Below are 21,525 nucleotides of genomic sequence, written 5' to 3'. Positions count from 1 at the left end.
ATATTCACTGACTTTACGGCGGGATCCGAAAAATTTGAAGCTGATGGTAAGTAGGACGTAAGACCTTGGGGCTATTATGTATCTTTTTTGTAATGTACATAATAGTTATAATAATCCCGTTTACTCCTCGAGCTCAGTTTAATACCTATGCTTGTGTTAGGGGTGGGTTAGTCACAATAGTTCAGCAGCGGTCAATCAAACTACCATTGCAACATAAAATACCTACCTATTTTATTTCAATTTTTCAGGCCTACCAGAAGAAACGGCGGCACACAAAGGCATGTCAATGGGTGCTGCGAAGATGCTGAAGAGGCTCCTGCCGGTGCTAGACCGCGCCTTCCAGCAGTACCCACACTATGACCTAGTGCTCACAGGTCTGTATACTACAATTCAATGAGGAAACAATTTGGTAAAATTTGTCTAAACTACGAATTTCATCAAGCCTCTCCAACCACTCCGGTCAGTGTGGAAAGTTCAAATCCTCCATTTGTCTTTGATAAACACAGGGGCCAATCTCCTGCAGTGCAGTGGAAACTAAATCAATATCCCAATGATGATGATGAAAAGTTTAGTATACGAGTAGCTCTATTCTGCTAATACTGCAATGTAAAAGAAACACGAAATTATTACTAGGAATAAATCTACTACATTGTAAAAGATAAGCCGCAGCAGCAGGCTTGTGTTAGTCAAAAATTCGGGATATTTATAAGTCGAAACTTGAAAAAGCAATGTAATTCACTACGACTAATAAGCCAAGTCTCATTAAAGATGCACAAGTCTAAACGAAGAAACGCTATAATTATTTCCAGGTCACAGTCTGGGCGCAGGTGTGGCAGTCTTAGTGGCGCTCAAGCTCAGGCCGAGGTACCCGCACCTCAAAGTGTTCGCGTTTTCTACCCCAGGTAATCTACCCGCATTATGATTATACTTTCTTTTCAGGTTTAGACAAGTAAATTGCTTCTTTTGACGTGGGTAAGTAAGATCTTAAGCTTGCTACGTGTGTTTTTATCTGTACAAGAATATAACATTAATCTAAATAGGTAGGTATACGAGTAGGAATAATAAGACTGAAAGAATTTTAAGTGGTTTTCGTGACTGTTTAATGTCACTAATGTTGTTTCATTGATGATGGCATAGGTTTCGATAAATTAATGGAATTTCGCTTCAATAAGCAATTCAATAATCCAATGTTAAGGTTCGGCCAAACCAACGCGATCACACGCGATCAGCCGGCGTGCAGCGATGGCAATCAATGCATTTAATTCTGGTCGCCTTCGCTGCACACCGGCTGATCGCATGTAATCGCGTTTGTTTGGCCGAACCTTTAGTATGGTCCTAGACCACTCATAGAGTTGAGGTGAACATTGCACATTGGTACATTGGTACACATATGGACTTTTTTCTTCCAGCGGGTCTAATAAGTCGCGAAGCAGCGAGGTATACCGAGAGCTTCGTACTCACAGTGGGTGTGGGAGACGACCTCGTGATGCGACTCAGTGTGCACAGCATAGAGAACCTTAGGACGAAGGTCATACAGACCATACACGCAACTAAGTTACCCAAGGTGAGTTGTACAATCCGTTTCTAACTTTAAAGTAAGCAAAAACCGTAATTCGTTAACCTCTTTTTATTTTACTAAACCTACAGATATTCATAACTTTGCAGCAAGTTTTATTGGGGATTTCCCACGGGCTTTTTTTAATCCATTTTCTTGAGCNTCTTGAGTGTATTGCCAAGGGTCTACATGTAATCCCTCTTTTCATTAGCCATGCTACAAACGCAATTGGTGTTCTTCAAGGTTCATTACTTAGTCCATTTCTATTTTAGGCATCTCCCAGGAGACAGTAACGTTAAGTCTGTAGCTAACTAAAGTAGTTTAAAGTGTAATTAGACCCTTTTCTAAGAAACGAGGTTTATGCTTATACATACATACACTTACATTTTCTGAAATTAATTAGTTCATCTACTTAGTTCTGAGGTTGATAACACTAACACTACTTGGGTGTCTCCCAAGGGACAATCCTTTGACTATCTCAGGCGTGTCTATTTATATGACCCTTCTTGTTCTAGTACAGTGGGTGTTCTGTAAGAGTCGTTCTTTGGACCATTGTTTCTTTTTTAAGCACCCGTCTTAAGAATCAACCTTTTGCCCTAATGCGTCAGTCTCTTCAAAGTTCCAGTTACTATTGGGTGTCCCGCAAGGGTCGTTCTTTTGACCAGTGTTTCACTTTGTTTAAATATTCTTCTTAGGTGTCTCGCAAGGGTCGTTATTTAGACCAATGACTTAGTATCCTTCTATTTCAGTACCGCATCATGCTGAACGGCTTCGGCTACGCGCTATTCGGGGTTCCAGCTCGCGACTTGGAGTCCACCTGGAGGCGGCCTGAGGACCTGGAGGCCCACCAGTCGGACGACTCAGCAGACGCGCTGCTAGTCCAAAGCGTGTCCACCGTGAGTGCTGTCAGTCGTCTTTCTACTATTAGTGTGCGTGTGCCGCTTGTCACGTCATTCATGTCATGGCCATCATTTTGTGGGTGATTTGGTGCAGTATACAAGATCTTTTGAGCTGAATTAGCTATATTTTTAACTGTCAAATAAAACCAAGAGCGTGCGCGTGTCGTGATGTTTCAAAAACACGTTACGCTTCGCTCACGCTGCACGCACGTTTGACATTTAGATGTGTGCCTCATTTGAAACTTAGAAATGTCATTAACTTCATGTCATGGTGGGCAGCCTGTGTTGTTTTTGTGTTAGCTAGCAAGCTAGATTTAGTTATGCTTTGAGTGTTTATTGATTGATTTGCTTTTATAAAAAAAAATCGAGTATCAATTTGATTCAAAAAAGTAACTACTTTAGTTGAAATCTTAGTTGTAATCTCAAACATTGAGACTAAAACTAAGTCTTTTTTTTTCTTTTAGTGCTTAATTAGCCAAAATACTTAGTACTGTAGCTATAGCAATTATAATGTTTGATACCACTATTATATGTAAGCATTTATTTCACAAAGGTAAGGTTATTAATATGTTTACCTATACCTACTATCATAATAAATTTCATGTGTTTGTGCTTTAATAATAGTATTATGGTCTCAGGATTAACCTTTTAAAGTGACTGCTCTTTTACTAAGCCTCAATCTCAAGTGCGCGACCTACCCAAAAAGATAAACCTAAACATAAGGCGAACGATGTTTCTATCGGTAGGAGGCGGCGGTACTGTCGCGCAACGTATTTGTGTACGCGGCGGTTTGGTCAGCGTGGTAATATTTATTCTTTTCTCTCTGAGAAGTCCAAAGACAGGAGATAACATAGACAAAAGTCAAATGATGTAATTCTATCGTGAGCAGGCGGCGCCACAGTCACAATAGACAGTTTGACACCATACCCGAATAATTCGAAACCACAACAAAAGAGCAAAATGACGATTTGTAAGAACTATTTATTAGTCCAAACAAATAAAGAAATTTTGACTTTTGACTTTGACTTTGACAACTGTTTTAAAGACTCTTCATTCTGGTCTTAAAAACCTAATTTATTTTAAATTACCTGTAAATTTCGATTTTTGTTCGAATTGTAACTGAAAAAAGTAGTTTAATTGGGTTGACAAAATAGTGACGTCATTTGCTTGTGGTGCCATACAAAATCTATGGGAGAGTTTCGTTTTGACAGTTTTAAAAAGTACGTCAATTGACTGTGGTGTCAACATGTCTATTTGCGCGGCGGTTTTCGTGAGCGCGGTGATTGTTCTTCTTCTCTCTATTTTGTCCAAACTCCTAACATAGCAAAGACAAAAAGCGAACGATGTGTTCTATCAACAGGAGGCGGCGCTAGTATCGCGCAACGTGTTCGTGCGGCGATTCTCGTCGGCGCGGCTGTTCACAGCAGGACGAATCCTGCACATCGCGCGGCGCAAGCGCATGGGCATAGAGAAGTAAGTAAAATACAACGCTACAGCTATACTTTCTTATCATACTCGTAGATCTAGCGCTTAACTCAATTCGGCATGGAAGGGGTGCCATTGAAATATTATTATTATGACGTGATTAAACATATAAATCTGAAGTACAGTCACGGAATGAAAAGGTTCGTCACTTTTCAAATTGATTCCTTCAACGAATCGCGAGCACATATTACCTTTAGAAACTATGTTACAGAATAATCTCGAGTTACAGAAAATAATCTTTAACTGATCGTCAGTAAAGTTCAAAATTATTCAGATCAAAGTTGTTTGACGATTTATCTTGTCAAGAAGATTATTGTGATTGATAAACTAAAACCTTCTTGTTGGTTCAACCTGCCATTATTATTTCTATAAAAAAAACTACATTTTGTAACATTGCACTGATGGGATAGAAAAATAAACAAGCAAAACCTTATTCGTTAGCAAACGTCATATTTATTTAAATGTTAGCAGCACTGTTTCTTGCACTGTTATGTTGGCAGGTTTGACTCTTACAGTAGGTACCTAGTGCAAGCGAAAACCGACACTAAGGTGACGAACCTTTTCATTCCGCGACTGTACATTTGAAATCTCGCAGATGTTTGACGTCCCAAAAACCACCTCAAGGGAGGTTCGAGGACGCTCCCATACTTCAGACACTGACTGACTTAAGCGCTAGACCTATAATTACACATTCAGTACAGCCCTGTAGCTATATTTTACTTAGCAATTCAATACTCAATAAGTTTATTGCTTCCTTATTAGTAATATAGGTGTTACAATGTGTTAATACAGATAATTAGGTAATTCTTTTTAACTCTACGTGAATCTTATGCCCGTTTTCACCATCAATCCCCTATTTTAAAGTGACCCCTATGGTAACACATAACAGGAATTTTGTTTTCATAGGGCTCACTTAAAAATTAGGAATTGATGGTGACAACGGGCATTAGTTCTCTTAATTGTTGTTACTCTCTCATTTCCATGTCTAATCAGTAATGAAGCGGATGAAGAAAGGTAAAGTTGTAAATATATAATTTTCGTTGAAATTTTTTATCATGTAGAGCGTGTAAATCCTTAGTATTAGTCTTTATGATGCCGTTAGTGTACAGGTTACAATTAAACCGACTACATACCGTGCATTCTTTTTGAAGTACGGAAACATATCTTTCTAGGCAATCCATTTGATTTAATACAAAAGCGCTAATTAAGAAACAAAAATATTTATTACTCTACCCAAATAAAAATGGAGATTAATTTATATGTTTGTTTACAGGAAAGTGCGCACCCACGAACCAACGTATGAAATGCGGTGGGCGTGTCCTGAAGACTTCATGGAACTGCAGGTCATGCCTCGCATGCTCCTCGACCATCTACCAGAGAACGTGCACCGCACCATACAGACTGTCATAGAGGAACGGCACACGTATCGGATCACGCACGTTGTGTAAATACACGTACACGTACTTTGTGTTTAGTGCAGTGCGAAACAATTGAAACGCAATTGAAACACTAGTGAAACGAATGTGAATGCGTACACGGTTGATTGAGAAGAGACAAATGACATGCGTTGTGAAGACCGCGCTGTGTGTGGATTTAAATAGAAACAAATGACAAGCGTTGTGATGCACATCACTTAAACGTGTCAATTGACACAAAACAATTGAAGATAGTTGATAATATAAAAGAAATACTAGCCAGAAAATATGCACCGCTTTACTTCGAAGACTACACATGGGTTGTAGGATGAAGCATGTTGTAAGTTCACAGTCGCTTCATGACGAATGCATTATGGCAAATTAAAAATGAGTAAAATGACACATCGAAGCTTACTTACACAATATGAAATTGACTGTAATGTAAACCCTAAAACGGTGCGGCAATAATACCTTGGCTAAGTAAATCGATGAAACCAAATAAACGAACTCTTAGAAAATAGGAAATACAGTCCATGACTACAAGAAATTTTCAAAGGCGACATGACGTAACCATCAATCTTTAAATTAAGTTATATTACTTTTAAAGAATATTGTAGTTTACTGTTGTAGTTAATATTAAACCGTTCTAGCAAATGAACGAACAAATCCGAGAGTAATGCCCGTTTACATCATCAATTCCTAATTTTTAAGTAAGCCCTATGACAACAAAATTCATATTATGTGTTAGCATAGGGGTCACTTAAAAATTAGGAATTGATGGTGAAAACGGGCATAAGTTATACATTTTAAGTAACGACTACGACCTAAACACCATCTAATTGTAGAATGGATTTGAATTTTGAATTTATGATCAAGATTCAGTACAAGTTATTGTTTAATTTAATTAAAGTGACCGCACTAGAATTAACACAATTTTAAAAAATGGGTGCTGCCCAAAGTTAACAAATGATCATTTAAGAACACTGACAATGTTTGACGAATCTCCTTATAAATTGAGTTCCTAGTATTATTCTATCGAAGAGAAGTAATAAAAAGACAGTTCAAAATACATACCAGTGGACACAGCAAGTAAAACCAGTATAATTTAGGATGATGTCAATGGTTTACAACACATGTAAGTAATTATGTATTTACGCTATACTTTAAAAGCGTTTTTCGTGTCATTATTACTGATGTGTTCTGCGAAGTATATGACTAAAGATATTTCCCAAAATAAGCTACGTAAAAATAATTGTAAGAGCGACAATGGTGGAGGCGAGTTTTGTCTTAGAATATTTAATTATTTGTATAAAAATAATGTACAGACAGTCATTCAGCTGCTGGCAGTTGATATGACAATAAATATTAATATTTTTGGGTATTTTGACATACAAAAATTTCTGTAATAAACGCCTGATTGTCTATGACGTGACACATACTCAGCTGTAAAATTGTGTTGAAAAAGTAGAGACCTATTCCAGGCGTTTGTGATTTTAATAAAATACACAAAATATAGTAAATACAACTTTCCAAATAACTATTTCTCATAAGATTGCTTACAAATAAATGTGAATCGAGTTGTATTGACCTAACATAGGTAATCTGAGAGCTACTAAGCAGACTCTATGAGGATAAATTCATATTACTTAATTAACATAAAATAATTATAAGAATTGAATCTATTGAAGCATTTATTTTTATAGTTCAAGAACAGTTTCTAATTTGTTTATAAGAGTGAATGCAGCTATGGTGGTGGATTCAACGTTTGAAAGTAAGGAATTGATTTATTTTTAAAATTTTAAATTAGACGTACCTACATTTTACAGATTTGGAATTTTGGATACATATTACTACTTAAATAATGTCATCGGCAAATTTCATTAATTTATCACCTGAGCAACGATCGGAATTCTAGCAAATTACTAAAATGCCTAGACGTGTTACAATTGTCTTTCCCAAACGAAACCAACATGTTAAATGATGACAAAGTAAAAGAATCGTACAATTTGCCAACGACAATAGTACACCCGACAAGAATACACCCCCTCTCTAAAAACCTTTTATGTAATGAACACTCTTTTTACAGACAAAAATAAAAGTTCGGAAATAAAATTTCCCACTACAATTTGTTTATTAAAACACTAGCAATCAATGACAAAATACGTGTCAAATTATTATGTAAAATTAAGTAAGAAATGTGAGAAGACTGTGATGATGTTATAGTATGATTATTGTTAAAGTAAGTGAAATGTTTATGGGCAGTTGAATGTGTTATATGTAAAGTTAAGTATTTTAGCAATTTGTATATAATACATATTAGTTTTAAGTCCTATATTGCTTTAGTTTCTGGGAAACAAAGCAATCACCTCGTCCCAGTGTAAGAGCCCCTACCGACTACAGAGTTTTAACCGTTATTTTAATCGGGCTGTTAATCAGTATGAAACTACGTACGCAGATTACACCGATTTGGTATCGGCCCGTTCCTTATACAAATTAGAAGCCGACCAAAATAACGGCTGATAAAAAAGTTTGTAGTCTACAGGGACTCTACATGTCCACATATCAGCGTACAAACGTTTTAATTCTTCCTCGATAACACCATGACCCCTGTCGTGTTTTCAAAATTACTTTGCTCAATCTTATGCAATTTTCGTTTGACTGGTGTAATTAATACTCATCACGCAATAAAACAATTGAAGTCCTATTTATGCAATATCTAGAAAAAAAAATTTAAAACCTTTTTTGTTAAAATGAATCTCAGTTAAAATTTTACACACAATATTTTGAAAGTACAATTTTACATTACTAAATTTTTAAATTTGACAGATAAATAAACATAATACGCAGTTAGGTTAAAAATGTCTCCTGGCACGCAAACAAAAATATTTTAACTACATTATAATTAGAAATGATATTAAAGTATGGTTCTGTTATAGGTAAAAGTCCACTGGGCCTAAATATATTAGAGTTTAATAAATGTTTTAATAATAAAACAGCGTTTCTTGTTGGGAAGAACTGAAACAGTGAAATCTCAATTTTGATATTCGCAAAAGTAAAAGGTACCTATTTAGTAGGGAATTTAGTGCAATGATTTGTATGGAGACCCCTCCACTTTGGTATAGAAGGCTCATTTTTGCAACAGTGGTTCTTTGGGTGCTCCTGAGTGGATTTCCGTCGGTAGACATCGGGAGCCCCCCCTGTGATAGCAGGGGGAGGGGGGGCAAGTTTCCTTCCGCCGCGCTTCACTTTAAGGCCCATATCTTCAAAACTATGGGTATTAGGGCAAGTGTGGTATCATTTTCGGATAATTAAAGGATGGGCGCGGGCTGTGTGCGCCAGCCTGGTGACGTCACTCACCCGTGGAGTTGCTGGTGAAGCTCTCGTCGCACACGATGGCGTCGTCGAGCTGGCGCGGGCTGTGTGCGCCAGCCTGGTGACGTCACTCACCCGTGGAGTTGCTGGTGAAGCTCTCGTCGCACACGATGGCGTCGTCGAGCTGGCGCGGGCTGTGTGCGCCAGCCTGGTGACGTCACTCACCCGTGGAGTTGCTGGTGAAGCTCTCGTCGCACACGATGGCGTCGTCGAGCTGGCGCGGGCTGTGTGCGCCAGCCTGGTGACGTCACTCACCCGTGGAGTTGCTGGTGAAGCTCTCGTCGCACACGATGGCGTCGTCGAGCTGGCGCGGGCTGTGTGCGCCAGCCTGGTGACGTCACTCACCCGTGGAGTTGCTGGTGAAGCTCTCGTCGCACACGATGGCGTCGTCGAGCTGGCGCGGGCTGTGTGCGCCAGCCTGGTGACGTCACTCACCCGTGGAGTTGCTGGTGAAGCTCTCGTCGCACACGATGGCGTCGTCGAGCTGGCGCGGGCTGTGTGCGCCAGCCTGGTGACGTCACTCACCCGTGGAGTTGCTGGTGAAGCTCTCGTCGCACACGATGGCGTCGTCGAGCTGGCGCGGGCTGTGTGCGCCAGCCTGGTGACGTCACTCACCCGTGGAGTTGCTGGTGAAGCTCTCGTCGCACACGATGGCGTCGTCGAGCTGGCGCGGGCTGTGTGCGCCAGCCTGGTGACGTCACTCACCCGTGGAGTTGCTGGTGAAGCTCTCGTCGCACACGATGGCGTCGTCGAGCTGGCGCGGGCTGTGTGCGCCAGCCTGGTGACGTCACTCACCCGTGGAGTTGCTGGTGAAGCTCTCGTCGCACACGATGGCGTCGTCGAGCTGGCGCGGGCTGTGTGCGCCAGCCTGGTGACGTCACTCACCCGTGGAGTTGCTGGTGAAGCTCTCGTCGCACACGATGGCGTCGTCGAGCTGGCGCGGCGCGGCGCGGCAGCAGCCCTCGGCGCCGCCGGCTGTGTGCGCCAGCCACGCGCTCCACCACTCGGCGCCCACCAGGTACCAGAATTGCCCCACCGAGTAACCCCGCTGGACTTCCCGTCGGAGCCATCCCAGCACTAGAATGGGTGGAGAAAAGACGATGAATTACAGGTTCATATGAAACAGTTAGAGTAGGCGCACACCGTTGATTTTTCGTCGGCCGATAGTTTAGTCGGGCAGTTGATCAGTATGGGCATGTATGGGAATGCGCACATTACGCCGATTCAATTTGGCCGATTCTTCATACAATTTAAAACCGAGCACAACTATCAGCCAACTAAAAATCAAAGGTGTGCGCCTACTCTTAAGATAACAAGGAAGCATTGCAGTATGTCCCTGAAAATTCTGCACCACGACTGAGTCACCAAGGTTCTCGACGCCGAGTCATTGGAGGGTTCAACCAGATTCCGTGCTTTTAAGAGCATTATTTTTTACAACCCAACAGATTTGAAGACGTTTTTGAACCATTCGAAATGTCAATTAATTTGATATTATTTGATCGAAAAGACAAAATAATTTATGAGTCCATCAAATCAAAAGACGTTGACGCAAATTATCGATCTCACGTTACATAAGACTACTCAGAAATAATGGTGAGTGAGCATTTATACACAACTTATTTTACATAATACAAACTCTTCGAATTTTGGAACTAGGCTAGAGATAATTGTAAAAACTAGATGTAGGATAATGGGACAACTCTATTTCAAACGGACTACATTGTCTCAGTCATTACTGATTTTATGAATGCACATTATGAGTGCAGTTAGGGGTGTCAAAATTGATAAAGGTTTATAGAATCGTCATTTTTTTTGTAAAGTGCTTAATAATATGGCGTCACTATTGTATGAGAAGCTGGTACTCCAAGAGACGTTATATGGTCGCCTTTTTATCTAAATAACTTTAAAAAACTAACCTTATATTTCATTTTAGGTCAGTCTAGGTAATCAGTTATGCAAATTACTATTTACGCTGCGTCATCGATACAGATATCGTTTCGATAAACGACGCACCGACGACGATATTCGTTCCAATTACGAGACTAAAGACAAACTTGATTGCCTATAATTACTCAAAAAACTCGAGTATTTTACTAACTGTGCAGATAAGTGCTCAATGAATTTGAACTTTAAGTACATAAAAATAAGGGGTATAAGCTGTATATGTCTCAATAATTCAGTACGAAGGCAAGTGCGATAAGTGATAAGAATTGGCTGCGAACGTATTTGTTGAACTATGTCTTAAAGGACGTTGCACTGTCTTTGCTACGTTGGATTACGAACTGAGAGAAAAATAACATTCCTCCTTGTGATGTGTTATGTAAATATGTACATAGGTATTTATGTCAGTTTTAAGTACTTATATTATTGCGTTTGAAACAAAGTATTTTCAAATAGTAGGTCTCATTTGCCTGTCTATTTTTTAAGTAATCTAACAGTACGTTTTCCTCTTCAACAACATTAATATTTTGGGCGCCATTTTCAATAATTATAGTAATATTGGCATTGCAATACAGACTTAAATAGATCTACTTGATTTCAAGTTGTTTCAGCTAATTATATCAAATATCAGTAGGAAAGTTTCACGTTGATAATGAGGATTTCACTTGTAGACATATCTTCAGGGTTGCCTGTTTTAAAATATCAAAATGACAAGAATTTGACACAGCTGATGTACAATTCTGTTATAAAACCGCTTAATAGATAATACAAACAAGAAAAAACTGCAAAAACAAGTGAAAAGCGATAACACACAAAAAGAAAGTTGAGATATCGTCCATCGTTTTATATTCGCTGATAACGGAGCACAATGCCAAGATAATGCGCTAGATAACTTCGGGCAGCCCTACCACATCCATGTCAAGCTTGTGACACTGGTACACATAGATAATTATGTTTATTCTCGCATTAAAATCAACAGGGCGCTAATTTTAGAACGCCGTAATGGCAGTTTTGCGAAGGTGTTTTTTTAGTTTTAATTGTACAACAAAACGTTTAATTGGGTAGTCTATGCTAGTGTTAGTACTCGTTATTCCGCTAACCTGGCATGCACAGTCACGTTTTTCATTTAAGAAAATGTTTACACTTGAGGTCAGAGGTTGGGATTGAATTCATACGGATACAAAACAATACATTTTAATAGGTGTTTCTCTTACAATGGATTAACTTCAACAGTCTTGACTAGAATCATTTTATCAATCTAACCAACAGTAAGTGCTTGGCCAGGCTGCATACGCGAGCGCGGCACGTTGTATTCAAACATGTGAAATCTTATTCGAGTGTCCATAGCGGCGCACGTGCACGTTTCATTTGTTTGACGCAACGCACCGCGGTCGCCTCGTGTTTATGTATGCAGCCTGGCCAAGCACTTATGGTTCGGCCAAACCAACGCGATCAGCCGGCGTGCAGCGATGGCGACCAGACTTAAATGCATTGATCGCCATCGCTGCACGCCGGCTGATTGCGTTGGTTTGGCCGAACCTTTAGGCGGGTTTTAGAACCGCGCTGAGAACTCGCTGATTGTCAGCGCTAACAGATCATATGACCAAAATGTATGTCATTAAAGGAAACATTCCCGAGCTGATCGCTAGGAGCCGACGTAGGATACATTTCGGCTGTCAGCGCCGACGATCAGCGTGTGTCAGCGTGATTCTAAGGCGGGTTTTAGAATCGCGCTGACTGCTCGCTGATCGTCGGCGCTGACAGATCAATATGTATGTAATTGAAGGGAACGTTCCTGAGTGACGCTGATCGCTCGGCGCCGACGCTTCATACATTTCGGCTGTCAGTGCCGACGATCAGCGTGCGTCAGCGCGATTCTAATACCAGCCTTAGACCTTGAACCACGCTATAAGGGAGGGTCTAACAAGACCTAACTCACTCTTATGAGGAGTCCTCCTGCAGAGCCTCCTCACACTCACCGATGTCCCTCTCCTGGTGCTTGCACTGCGGCCGGAGTCCCAGCACAATGTGGCACACCTCGAACAGAAGCTCTAGGAAGGGAGTGACGAGCGTATCAGCACTCTCCACGCTCCAGATCAGGAAGTCTTCTTGCGTGAGCGCCACGTCGTTGCTGATCAGACCCTCGCTCTCTGACTCCTGCTGAAGAAACATTGTGGTTAGTCATTAATAGAACTTCCAGAACCGTCCAGAGTATCCAGCTCCATCTATTTGGATCGGATGTATTCGTCTGAACATTGATGCACTGTATTTAAACCAAGAACTACGTTCATATTAGCTTCTGTGTAACATATCCCTTGTGACATGCAAAACAGAATCTGAATTTTGACAACTATAACCGGGACTCCGTTGCGCCTGCATTTAACCCAATTGTATTCAGAATATAATTTCCTCGTAAGACGTCAACACTAGCCATACATAATGCAAATTTGTCTTAAAGTAATTTAAATATAAACGGGAATACAAAATTCGTTTATCGAGCATTTGTGACGTCAATAACTGGTTTGATTTAGGTCATGGTACCAGTACAAAAAACGATATAATTTTGAAACTAAGGTGACAATAACTGCCTGATCGACACTTACCATCAGGTGAGATACAGGCCAAGAGCTTCCTCGTTGTGGATAAAAAAAAACGCAGGGATACTAGGATCGAGTCTCGATCAGGCTAGGATGCGCACCGCGATAAACTTTTTTGAGGCATTTTATCGATTTTGCATGATAAGCACATACATTTGTCGTCTTAAATCGTCACGTATCCTAGCTCGACAGGTTACTTCCACAAATGAATTGGCGTACAAAAAATTAGCGTCATCAAGATTGTCTTTTGTAAAACAGAGGGTAAAATTGTTGCATACTCATTGTGCATAGACTGTCGCATATTTAGGGTACCTAGTCGTGAAGACTTCAAATTTAATTATGTCATATTAGTTTTTACAACGTAGTTGACTGCATGCAAAGGCATGGCATAGCAAATAATACTTCTTATAATTATAGCATTTAGTTAGATCACATTTGTTTAGCATCAAATGTAACCCTATATTATGTACACAGTAAACACCTAATTGGAAAATCACCGTCGTCACATTATTTATTTTTTCTGATCACGATTACTCACCTGTTTACACATCTCAATGTAAAAGGAAATGTGTTCGTTTGAATGCTTGACGAGTACATGACTCACTAAATTATTATCCAATTGTTACTTTAACAAATCAAAGTACGGTGCAACTATCGATTCTCCTTTTTAATGAAATTAAAAAACCGAGGAGGTTCCCAATCGATTGTATATTTTTTATGTTCATTACCTTAGCCATTTATGTACTAATTTGAAGAATATTCTCTGAAAATATGATAATATCACGTCTGAATGTATATGACGTAGCAAGCTGGTCTTGAAGATGCGTTTTACTCCTATCTTAGAGGGTTCGGCGCGCTCGCGCGATTGTTTTTTGTCACAGTGACAGTATGTCTCTTTTCTTTTCTTTAAAATTGGAGTAAAAGAAACAGATATACTTATACTATCACGAATCATACTGTCAAGGCGCAAGGTTGCATAAGTTGTGGAAGTCAGACACCGGCAGATAATTACACTAATTTATCGCTGATGAATGTTTATTTCGTATTTTTTACCTTAGCTTAAAATGACCGTCATTTTAATTATTTCAACCATTAAAAACTGACGTTATCAATGAATAATATAAATTCATTGATAAGTTTAATGTTCTGAAGCCACCTATATGATTCATTAATCGGTTCAGATTCAAATTCACAGCATGAAACACAAACAAAGATACAAATCTTTCTTAATTGTACGCGTAACTTGAATGCAAATGCAGGAAAAAATAATGTAATGAAGAGGATAATAAATTATTACGAGAAAGGTACACATTCCAGCTAAACAATGCGACTCAGTCAAGGCTGCAGTCATCATAACCATCACCTGTATATCAAGTTTACCTATCTATAGTATTTATTTACCTAACACACATTTCACTAGCATTACAGGAAAACCCCAATGCATCAGTGAATTAAAAATACATAGTTTATTTAATCAATTTAGATTGTTTAATTTACACAAAAAACTCTAACGAAGTAAAACTATTTGATAGTGACAAATCGTGTGAAGAGGTACCTATCTATTTTCAGAAATTATCATAGGCTATCTGTTAATCCGACTAATACACATTTATTTTAGTCCATTTCCAATGTCCCTTCTTCCAGAGAGCTGTAACAATTTATAAACTAGACTACTAGATAAACTAAATTTAGTTTACACGCGAAACGCCCTTGAACTTAAACCTGCAATTGGTTGGATATCGATCGACTTACATCGATACTTGATAGTAGAATTACATTTGAGTGTCGTTTTAGAAAAGGGCCATAGAGAAAGCAGGTCTCAGAATATAAACATGGCCTTGAACTACATAGTTTCTTAACAATATAGCAATATTATGCAACTGACACGTCTGTGAGAGCCACTAGTGTTCTACAAGTCGAGTACTTTACTATAAATTGTATTATTCGATACATAAAACCATGAACAGCATCATTCGTATGTTTTTTTAAATAAAGTTAACCCATCGTGGTGAGCTAAATATGCTTGTGTTACGAGTAGGTTCACCACAACACAATAGTAAAACGGCGATCGAACCAGCGTTCTCGGATCACGAGTCGGCCAGTGAGACACCTTCACGGTTCACGGTAAACATAAACCTGACTATTTAAGGTTTACGAGATATTCAGCACTAGTAAAAAGGCATTATTGCAACTAAGACTAAGAGCTAGTGAACGCCAGACCTACGTCATTTTATAAAAGCTAAAAGTTTGTCAGCGTATGCTCCCAATATAGGATAGAATGTTGGTGAATCATGAACTTTGGGTCATCGTGGCTTTGGCAGCTATCCTAAAACAGACAGTTTTGACAGTTGCAACTCCTTGCCAGACAGTAGGAAAATGACGTAGGTCTGGCGTTCACTAGCTCTTAGTCTATTATGGGAAGTACACGGTGATATTCTTGACAGGCAAGCTGAAATTAAACCGTATTAAACAGCATCATCATGACGCAACAAGAAAAACCTATTACCATTTTGAAACGCATGTAAATCTGTGGAGCGATTTAGCATCTATCATTGTCTGTAGTTAAGTCGTTTACGATGTTTTTATATAATTAGACCAATTTGTTTTACCTACTTAATCCTTCTAAATACGTTTCGACTTTGTATTTCTTTTATGTCTACTTTGTGTGGCGTGCTATAAAAATCATGCATAGAATCTATCATCTACATCGCCGTGTGAACAGGCCCTAATCATTTATTTCTCGTCAGCGCATTTGACCACTTGCGTCTCTTTAATTTGCATTAACTCGTGCACATATGGAACAATAGTCATAATTGTTACATACACTTGCGTTTTCATACACGTCATGCTTGTTCTCAACTCTAATACAGAAGACAGCACGTCAAGCTAACACGGCTTTTTATACAGTCGTAATAAGAGCGGTTTTGCGACAAAAATGCATAGTCCGTTGTGTTGTTGTCTGTACTTTATGCAAACATGACAATGACATTTTTCTCGATCTTTCTTCATACAGACAGATTACGATTCAAAGTGCCTAAACATTAGTGTAATATGCACATATCATTCCATCGTTTATTATGTAGAATTTCATTAGGCCACTGCTGTCATGTTTCTATCAGAAAGATTGGACTGTACACATGATTATGGAAGTACTTCAAAAATAACATTGTTGATTTGAACGCAAAATATCCCAGATTTTTCTAAACTGTCTGTCTCTATAAAATTAATTACATAGTATGATATTTAGGAATAGGCTTGAATGAGTACACACAACTTTTGGGCAAAAGGGACCGCTATGATAGCCTCCTAACCACCCATGACCTAAATTGCGTTTCCAATGGTTTTGATGAAACCGGCATCGATTTCCGTCCATTCATTGCTTTAAGTAATTGCTTCATTATCACTAGTCATTTCACTGATTTTATCGATGTTAGTTGTAAACTGTTCGGGGTCATAAAATAGGATTTATGTTAACACAGCAAAACAGCGACATTATAACTTGATAAACTCTCAGTCAGTCTGTCTCAGAGGTTCACCAGCGTTTTAGCATACAGCTTAAAGGTCTTATCGAACATATCCGTCACCATAGGAATGATATTTTTTCAGCAGCAGACCTGTCAAGAGCGACTGATGATGATCTCACTCACCTCGTTCAGAGTGACGATATTTTCTTCATCTGCCTTGGGCCCGAGATGAAACATGGCCTTCTTGGGCGCGGGAACCAGCTTGCCCTTAAGGTTCACCAGCACCACTTCTGGGTCGAAACCTTTGTCCGCTTGCTCGGAGTCATTGGTGTCGGGGGTAGACGCTCTTGAACCTATAATAATAAGGATGTATTAGTATTTCCTGCTATGGGTATTATTGTACAGGTTATTTAAACTTTAATGTGACATAAATCATAAATGAATACATAAGACGTCATAATGTTTTTTTTTATTAAGTGGCAACCAAACCTCTCTGGGAGGTTTCAACAAAATGTTATAATGCACTCTCTACAAGTTCATTGCCAATGCCATTATGAAGTGAATAGCAATTGTGTGCAAATGATGGCACCAGAGGACGCACTTTAGTGAAGTGGATATGTCATAGATTATTTCACAAGAAAACAAAATTAGTGTAAAAATAATCGATTTCCAGTGAAGGTCAACTGGCATTAGACCCGCATCGAAATTAATCAGAAGAACCTAGGAGGAGTTCGAAGTTAAAGTTCGCCTTCCCTCCATTGCAAAGCGGATGCTAGGTGACAGCTCATGTTAATCAAATCAAATGTCGTTTAATTTACCNAAATACTGCACAGTATTTAGTACACCATTTTCTTTATTTTTGTCCATCATACACAAGAATACGCGTGCGTGAGTCAATGTTCGCTCGTATGTGACGCCCTGTCGAATAGTACTCTTGTAGGGGGCAATCGTGCGTGTTTTGTTTTCGATGTAAACTCGCGGAGATGAACAGGCCTGATATAAGCAACAATAGAGTTTAATGTTACATCATACACTTGCGTTTTCATATACGTCATGCTTGTTCTCAACTCTAATACAGAAGACAGCACGTCAAGCTAAAACGGCTTTTTACACAGTCGTAATAAGAGCGGTTTTGCGACAAAAATGCATAGTTTGTTGCGCTGTTGTCTGTACTCTATGCAAACGTGACAGTGACATATATTATTTCTCGATCATTCTTTATACAGACTGGTGGGAGAGATTACGATTCAAACTTTTTATTCTTTTTTTTTATGTGACAGGAGGCAAACGAGCAAACGGATCACCTGATGGTAAGTGATTACCGTCGCCCATAGATACCCGCTGTCTCAGGGGCATTACATGTGCGTTGCCGGCCTTTAAGGTGAAGATACGCTCTCTTCTTGAAAGCTTGCAGGTCGTATCCGTCAGGAAACACCGCAGACGACAGTCCATTGCCTAAACATTCGTTTAAATGCACATATCATTCCATCGTTTATTATGTAGAATTTCATTAGGCCACTGCTGTCATGTTTCTATCAGAAAGATTGGACTCTACACATGATTATGGAAGTACTTCAAAAATAACATTGTTGATTTGAACGCAAAATATCCCAGATTTTTCTAAACTGTCTGTCTCTATAAAATTAATTACATAGTATGATATTTAGGAATAGGCTTGAATGAGTACACACAACTTTTGGGCAAAAGGGACCGCTATGATAGCCTCTTAACCACCCATGACCTAAATTGCGTTTCCTATGCTTTTAATGAAACCGGCATCGATTTCCGTCCATTCATTGCTTTAAGTAATTGCTTCATTATCACTAGTCATTTCACTGATTTTATCGATGTTAGTTGTAAACTGATCGGAGTTATAATGTACTATTCATCAACGCAATAAAATGTTAACACAGCAAAACAGCGATATTATAACTTATTAGTTTATGGTAAAAATATATCACTAAGTACATAATGGTAGTAACGTTGCCGTTCTACATTATTAATTGAAAATCTATCGACATACTCGCGTGGGCGCACATGTGTCTGTATCGACGATGATGATCCGACTTTGATTTCGCATTCGCGATGAGGAGGGGCAGACTCGATCAGTTGAGGAGAGCCGTAATGTAACACAGAGCACACGCATCGGGAGATGAAGATTCTAATGCGTCGGAAGTTCGAACCGGGCAGCCGTGCATGTTTTAGCGTACAGCTTTAAGGTCATATCAGACTTATAAACTCTGAAAGGGATCAACAACGTATCGCCTTTCGCGCGCTGTCAATTGCGAGGTTAGGCGTTTACGTTACGGTGCAGATAAGTGTGCGTTGCAGTATGGAGTTTCATACAAAGAATAGTGACCGACTCGAGTTGATACGGTTACGATCCCTTTCCGGGTTGATAAATGTGTCCTTAAAAAAGGTCTTAAAAGGACCCAATTCATCATAAGATATTTTTTCAGCAGCAGACCTGTCTAGAGCGCCTTATGATGGTCTCACTCACCTCGTTTAGAGTGACGATATTTTCTTCATCTGCCTTGGGCCCGAGATGGAACATGGCCTTCTTAGGCGCGGGAACCAGCTTGCCCTTGAGGTTCACCAACACCACTTCTGGGTCGAAACCCTTGTCTGCTTGCTCGGAGTCATTGGTGTCGGGGGTAGACGCTCTTGAACCTATAATAATAAGGAGTATTAGTATTTCCTGCTATGGGTATTATTGTACAGGTTATTTAAACTTGAATGTGACATAAATGAATACATAAAACGTCATTATGTTATAAGGCACTCTCTAACAAGTTCATTGTCAATGCCATTATGAAGTGAATAGCAATTGTGTGCAAATGATGGCACCAGAGAACGTACTTTAGTGAAGTGTATGTGTATATCATGTCATAGATTTATTTCACAAGAAAACAAAATTATTGTAAAAATAATCGATTTCCAGTGAAGGTCAATTGGCATTAGACCCGCAACGAAATTAATCAGAAGAACATAGGAGGAGTTCGAAGTTAAGGTTCAACTTTCCTCCAGTGCAAAGCGGATGCTAGGTGACAGCTCATGTTAATCAAATCAAATGTCGTTTAATTTACCTTTTTTATGTGACAGGAGGCAAACGAGCAGACGGATCACCTGATGGTAAGTGATTACTGTTGCCCATAGACACCCGCAGTCCCTAAATGCGTTTCCGGCCTTTAAGATGTAGATATGCTCTCTTCTTGAAAGTTTGTGGGTCGCATCGGTCTGGAAACACCGCAGACGACAGTCCTTTCCACGGTTTGGTTGTACAGGGCAGGAAGTTTCTAGAGAAACGTACTGTTGTGTACTGCCAACCATCTAAAACTCTAAGTGATGGGCTACCTTGCTGCTTGAGGGCTTCGTTGGCGACGGTACAAAGGATGCCCACCATGTCCACCAGCTCCTTCTTGTTCAGGACCCCGTCCCGGTCCATGTCGAAGATCTTGAAGCAGACTGCAAAGAAAACTTGAGGTTAGATGTCTTTGAATAAGAAACCTGGATCGTGAATGCCTTATGTCAAATATCTAGTGTTTAAGGATGGGTTGCACCATCTTACTTTAACTTTGACAAACGTCAAAAATCCGTCAAACTCCATACAAAATTCACCGGTTACCGTTATATTTACCGTCAAAGTTAGGTGGTGCAACTCAGGACTCAGCCTAAGAGAGTTAACTGTACGTCTACGCAACAATATAAATAAATAAAAAAATAAAAATACGAAAACGTGGTATTATACACGATATTTATTTCCATTCAATACACATAGTTACTTATCGTTCCTGTATCGAATAATGCACACATAAGACAAAAAAACGTGTGTAACTACTAACAAAACTAGATTTTCAACTGTATACCTAATAAATAAATAAATAAAAGTACCCCGTACAAAAAAGAGCCCTATTGGGACTGCACCACAGGCCTAGAGGCCACACCTCACCACCTCACCACCACCACACCACAGGCATAAAGTTTCGTTATCGCTTCTTAAATTATGGAAAAATTATCAATAAAACTCCAATACTTTTTTGTTGTACCTACATCGTACATACATACTATCTCCTCATTGTGTCGTTCAAAGATCAAGGTGATGAAAATTAAAGTTCTGTGTGAACTCATACCTAAAGATGCTAGATACAAAANAAGGTGATGAAAATTAAAGTTCTGTGTGAACTCATACCTAATGATGTTAGATACAAAATACGTTAATAATAAAAATAGAGGTAAACAGTTCTATTTTCCGCATTGAGATCTTAGTAAATTCGTTATCCTTTAAAGTTGTAAGAATGGAAGCTACAACTTCCTCACTAAACAAGGAATTAGGTGAGCATTTCGTAACAAAATACATAATGCATATTTCCTTAACATATTAAGGCCACGTTTGTACTTGTTTGTAAATTGCTTTTAACACCAAAAGATATAGCGCATTTTTTCACTTGGACACGAAGAAGCAAAGAAAAAAGAAGATTCGCATGATAAGTAAAAATGGCAGCAGTATCAGATTAATTGGGATCCCTAATGAAACAGATTTTTGATAGTAGAAGTCAAAATTAGCTGATTTGCAATTGATTGGACTCCTTTCTTATCACCTCTTAAAATTAGACTACGTAGTGAGTAGGTATTGAATATACCACATCTGGTATATTATGTTATAGTGTTATGAATAATTAATTCGCACGCAGCGACATTGTTAGATAACGGTTATCAGTATTGTATAATAATACGGCCAATAAATTAAGCGGCGTATTGTGCCGGTACACAATAGGTACACGTTACGGCCCGAGGACG

The 21,525-nt window shown here is 39.2% G+C and overlaps 2 protein-coding genes across 6 annotated transcripts in view; one reads left to right on the top strand and one right to left on the bottom strand.

The window, feature by feature from the left end:
• The window catches only part of LOC114350867 (sn1-specific diacylglycerol lipase beta-like), a 28,453-nt gene extending 20,208 nt beyond the window's left edge, over window positions 1–8,245 (top strand). The window contains exons 11-13 of one of the 2 annotated variants that reach the window (XM_028301813.1): window positions 2,305–2,460; window positions 3,815–3,927; window positions 5,213–8,245. In XM_028301813.1, coding sequence (XP_028157614.1) covers window positions 2,305–2,460; window positions 3,815–3,927; window positions 5,213–5,387 — 444 coding nt within the window. In that variant the 3' untranslated portion in view covers window positions 5,388–8,245. The remainder of the gene's footprint in view (window positions 1–2,304; window positions 2,461–3,814; window positions 3,928–5,212) is intronic. The other variant, XM_028301814.1, reaches the window with a different exon arrangement.
• A 1,268-nt stretch (window positions 8,246–9,513) lies between these two features.
• The window catches only part of LOC114350868 (ubiquitin carboxyl-terminal hydrolase 32-like), a 34,956-nt gene continuing 22,944 nt past the window's right edge, over window positions 9,514–21,525 (bottom strand). Inside the window, exons 5-8 of one of the 4 annotated variants that reach the window (XM_028301818.1) lie at window positions 20,083–20,193; window positions 16,912–17,081; window positions 12,647–12,824; window positions 9,514–9,803 (exon numbers count right to left, since the gene is read on the bottom strand). In XM_028301818.1, the coding sequence (XP_028157619.1) occupies window positions 9,604–9,803; window positions 12,647–12,824; window positions 16,912–17,081; window positions 20,083–20,193 (659 nt within the window). In that variant the 3' untranslated portion in view covers window positions 9,514–9,603. Of the gene's footprint in view, window positions 9,804–12,646; window positions 12,828–16,911; window positions 17,082–19,228; window positions 19,399–20,082; window positions 20,194–21,525 lie in introns of all 4 variants that reach the window. The other 3 variants (XM_028301815.1, XM_028301817.1, XM_028301816.1) reach the window with 3 other exon arrangements.

The sequence above is a fragment of the Ostrinia furnacalis genome, unplaced genomic scaffold (assembly GCF_004193835.3).
Source record: "Ostrinia furnacalis isolate ACB-3 unplaced genomic scaffold, ASM419383v2 OfSCF0995, whole genome shotgun sequence".
NCBI classification, from domain to species: Eukaryota; Metazoa; Arthropoda; class Insecta; order Lepidoptera; family Crambidae; genus Ostrinia; species Ostrinia furnacalis.
This window is presented reverse-complemented; position numbering and strand designations above follow the sequence as displayed.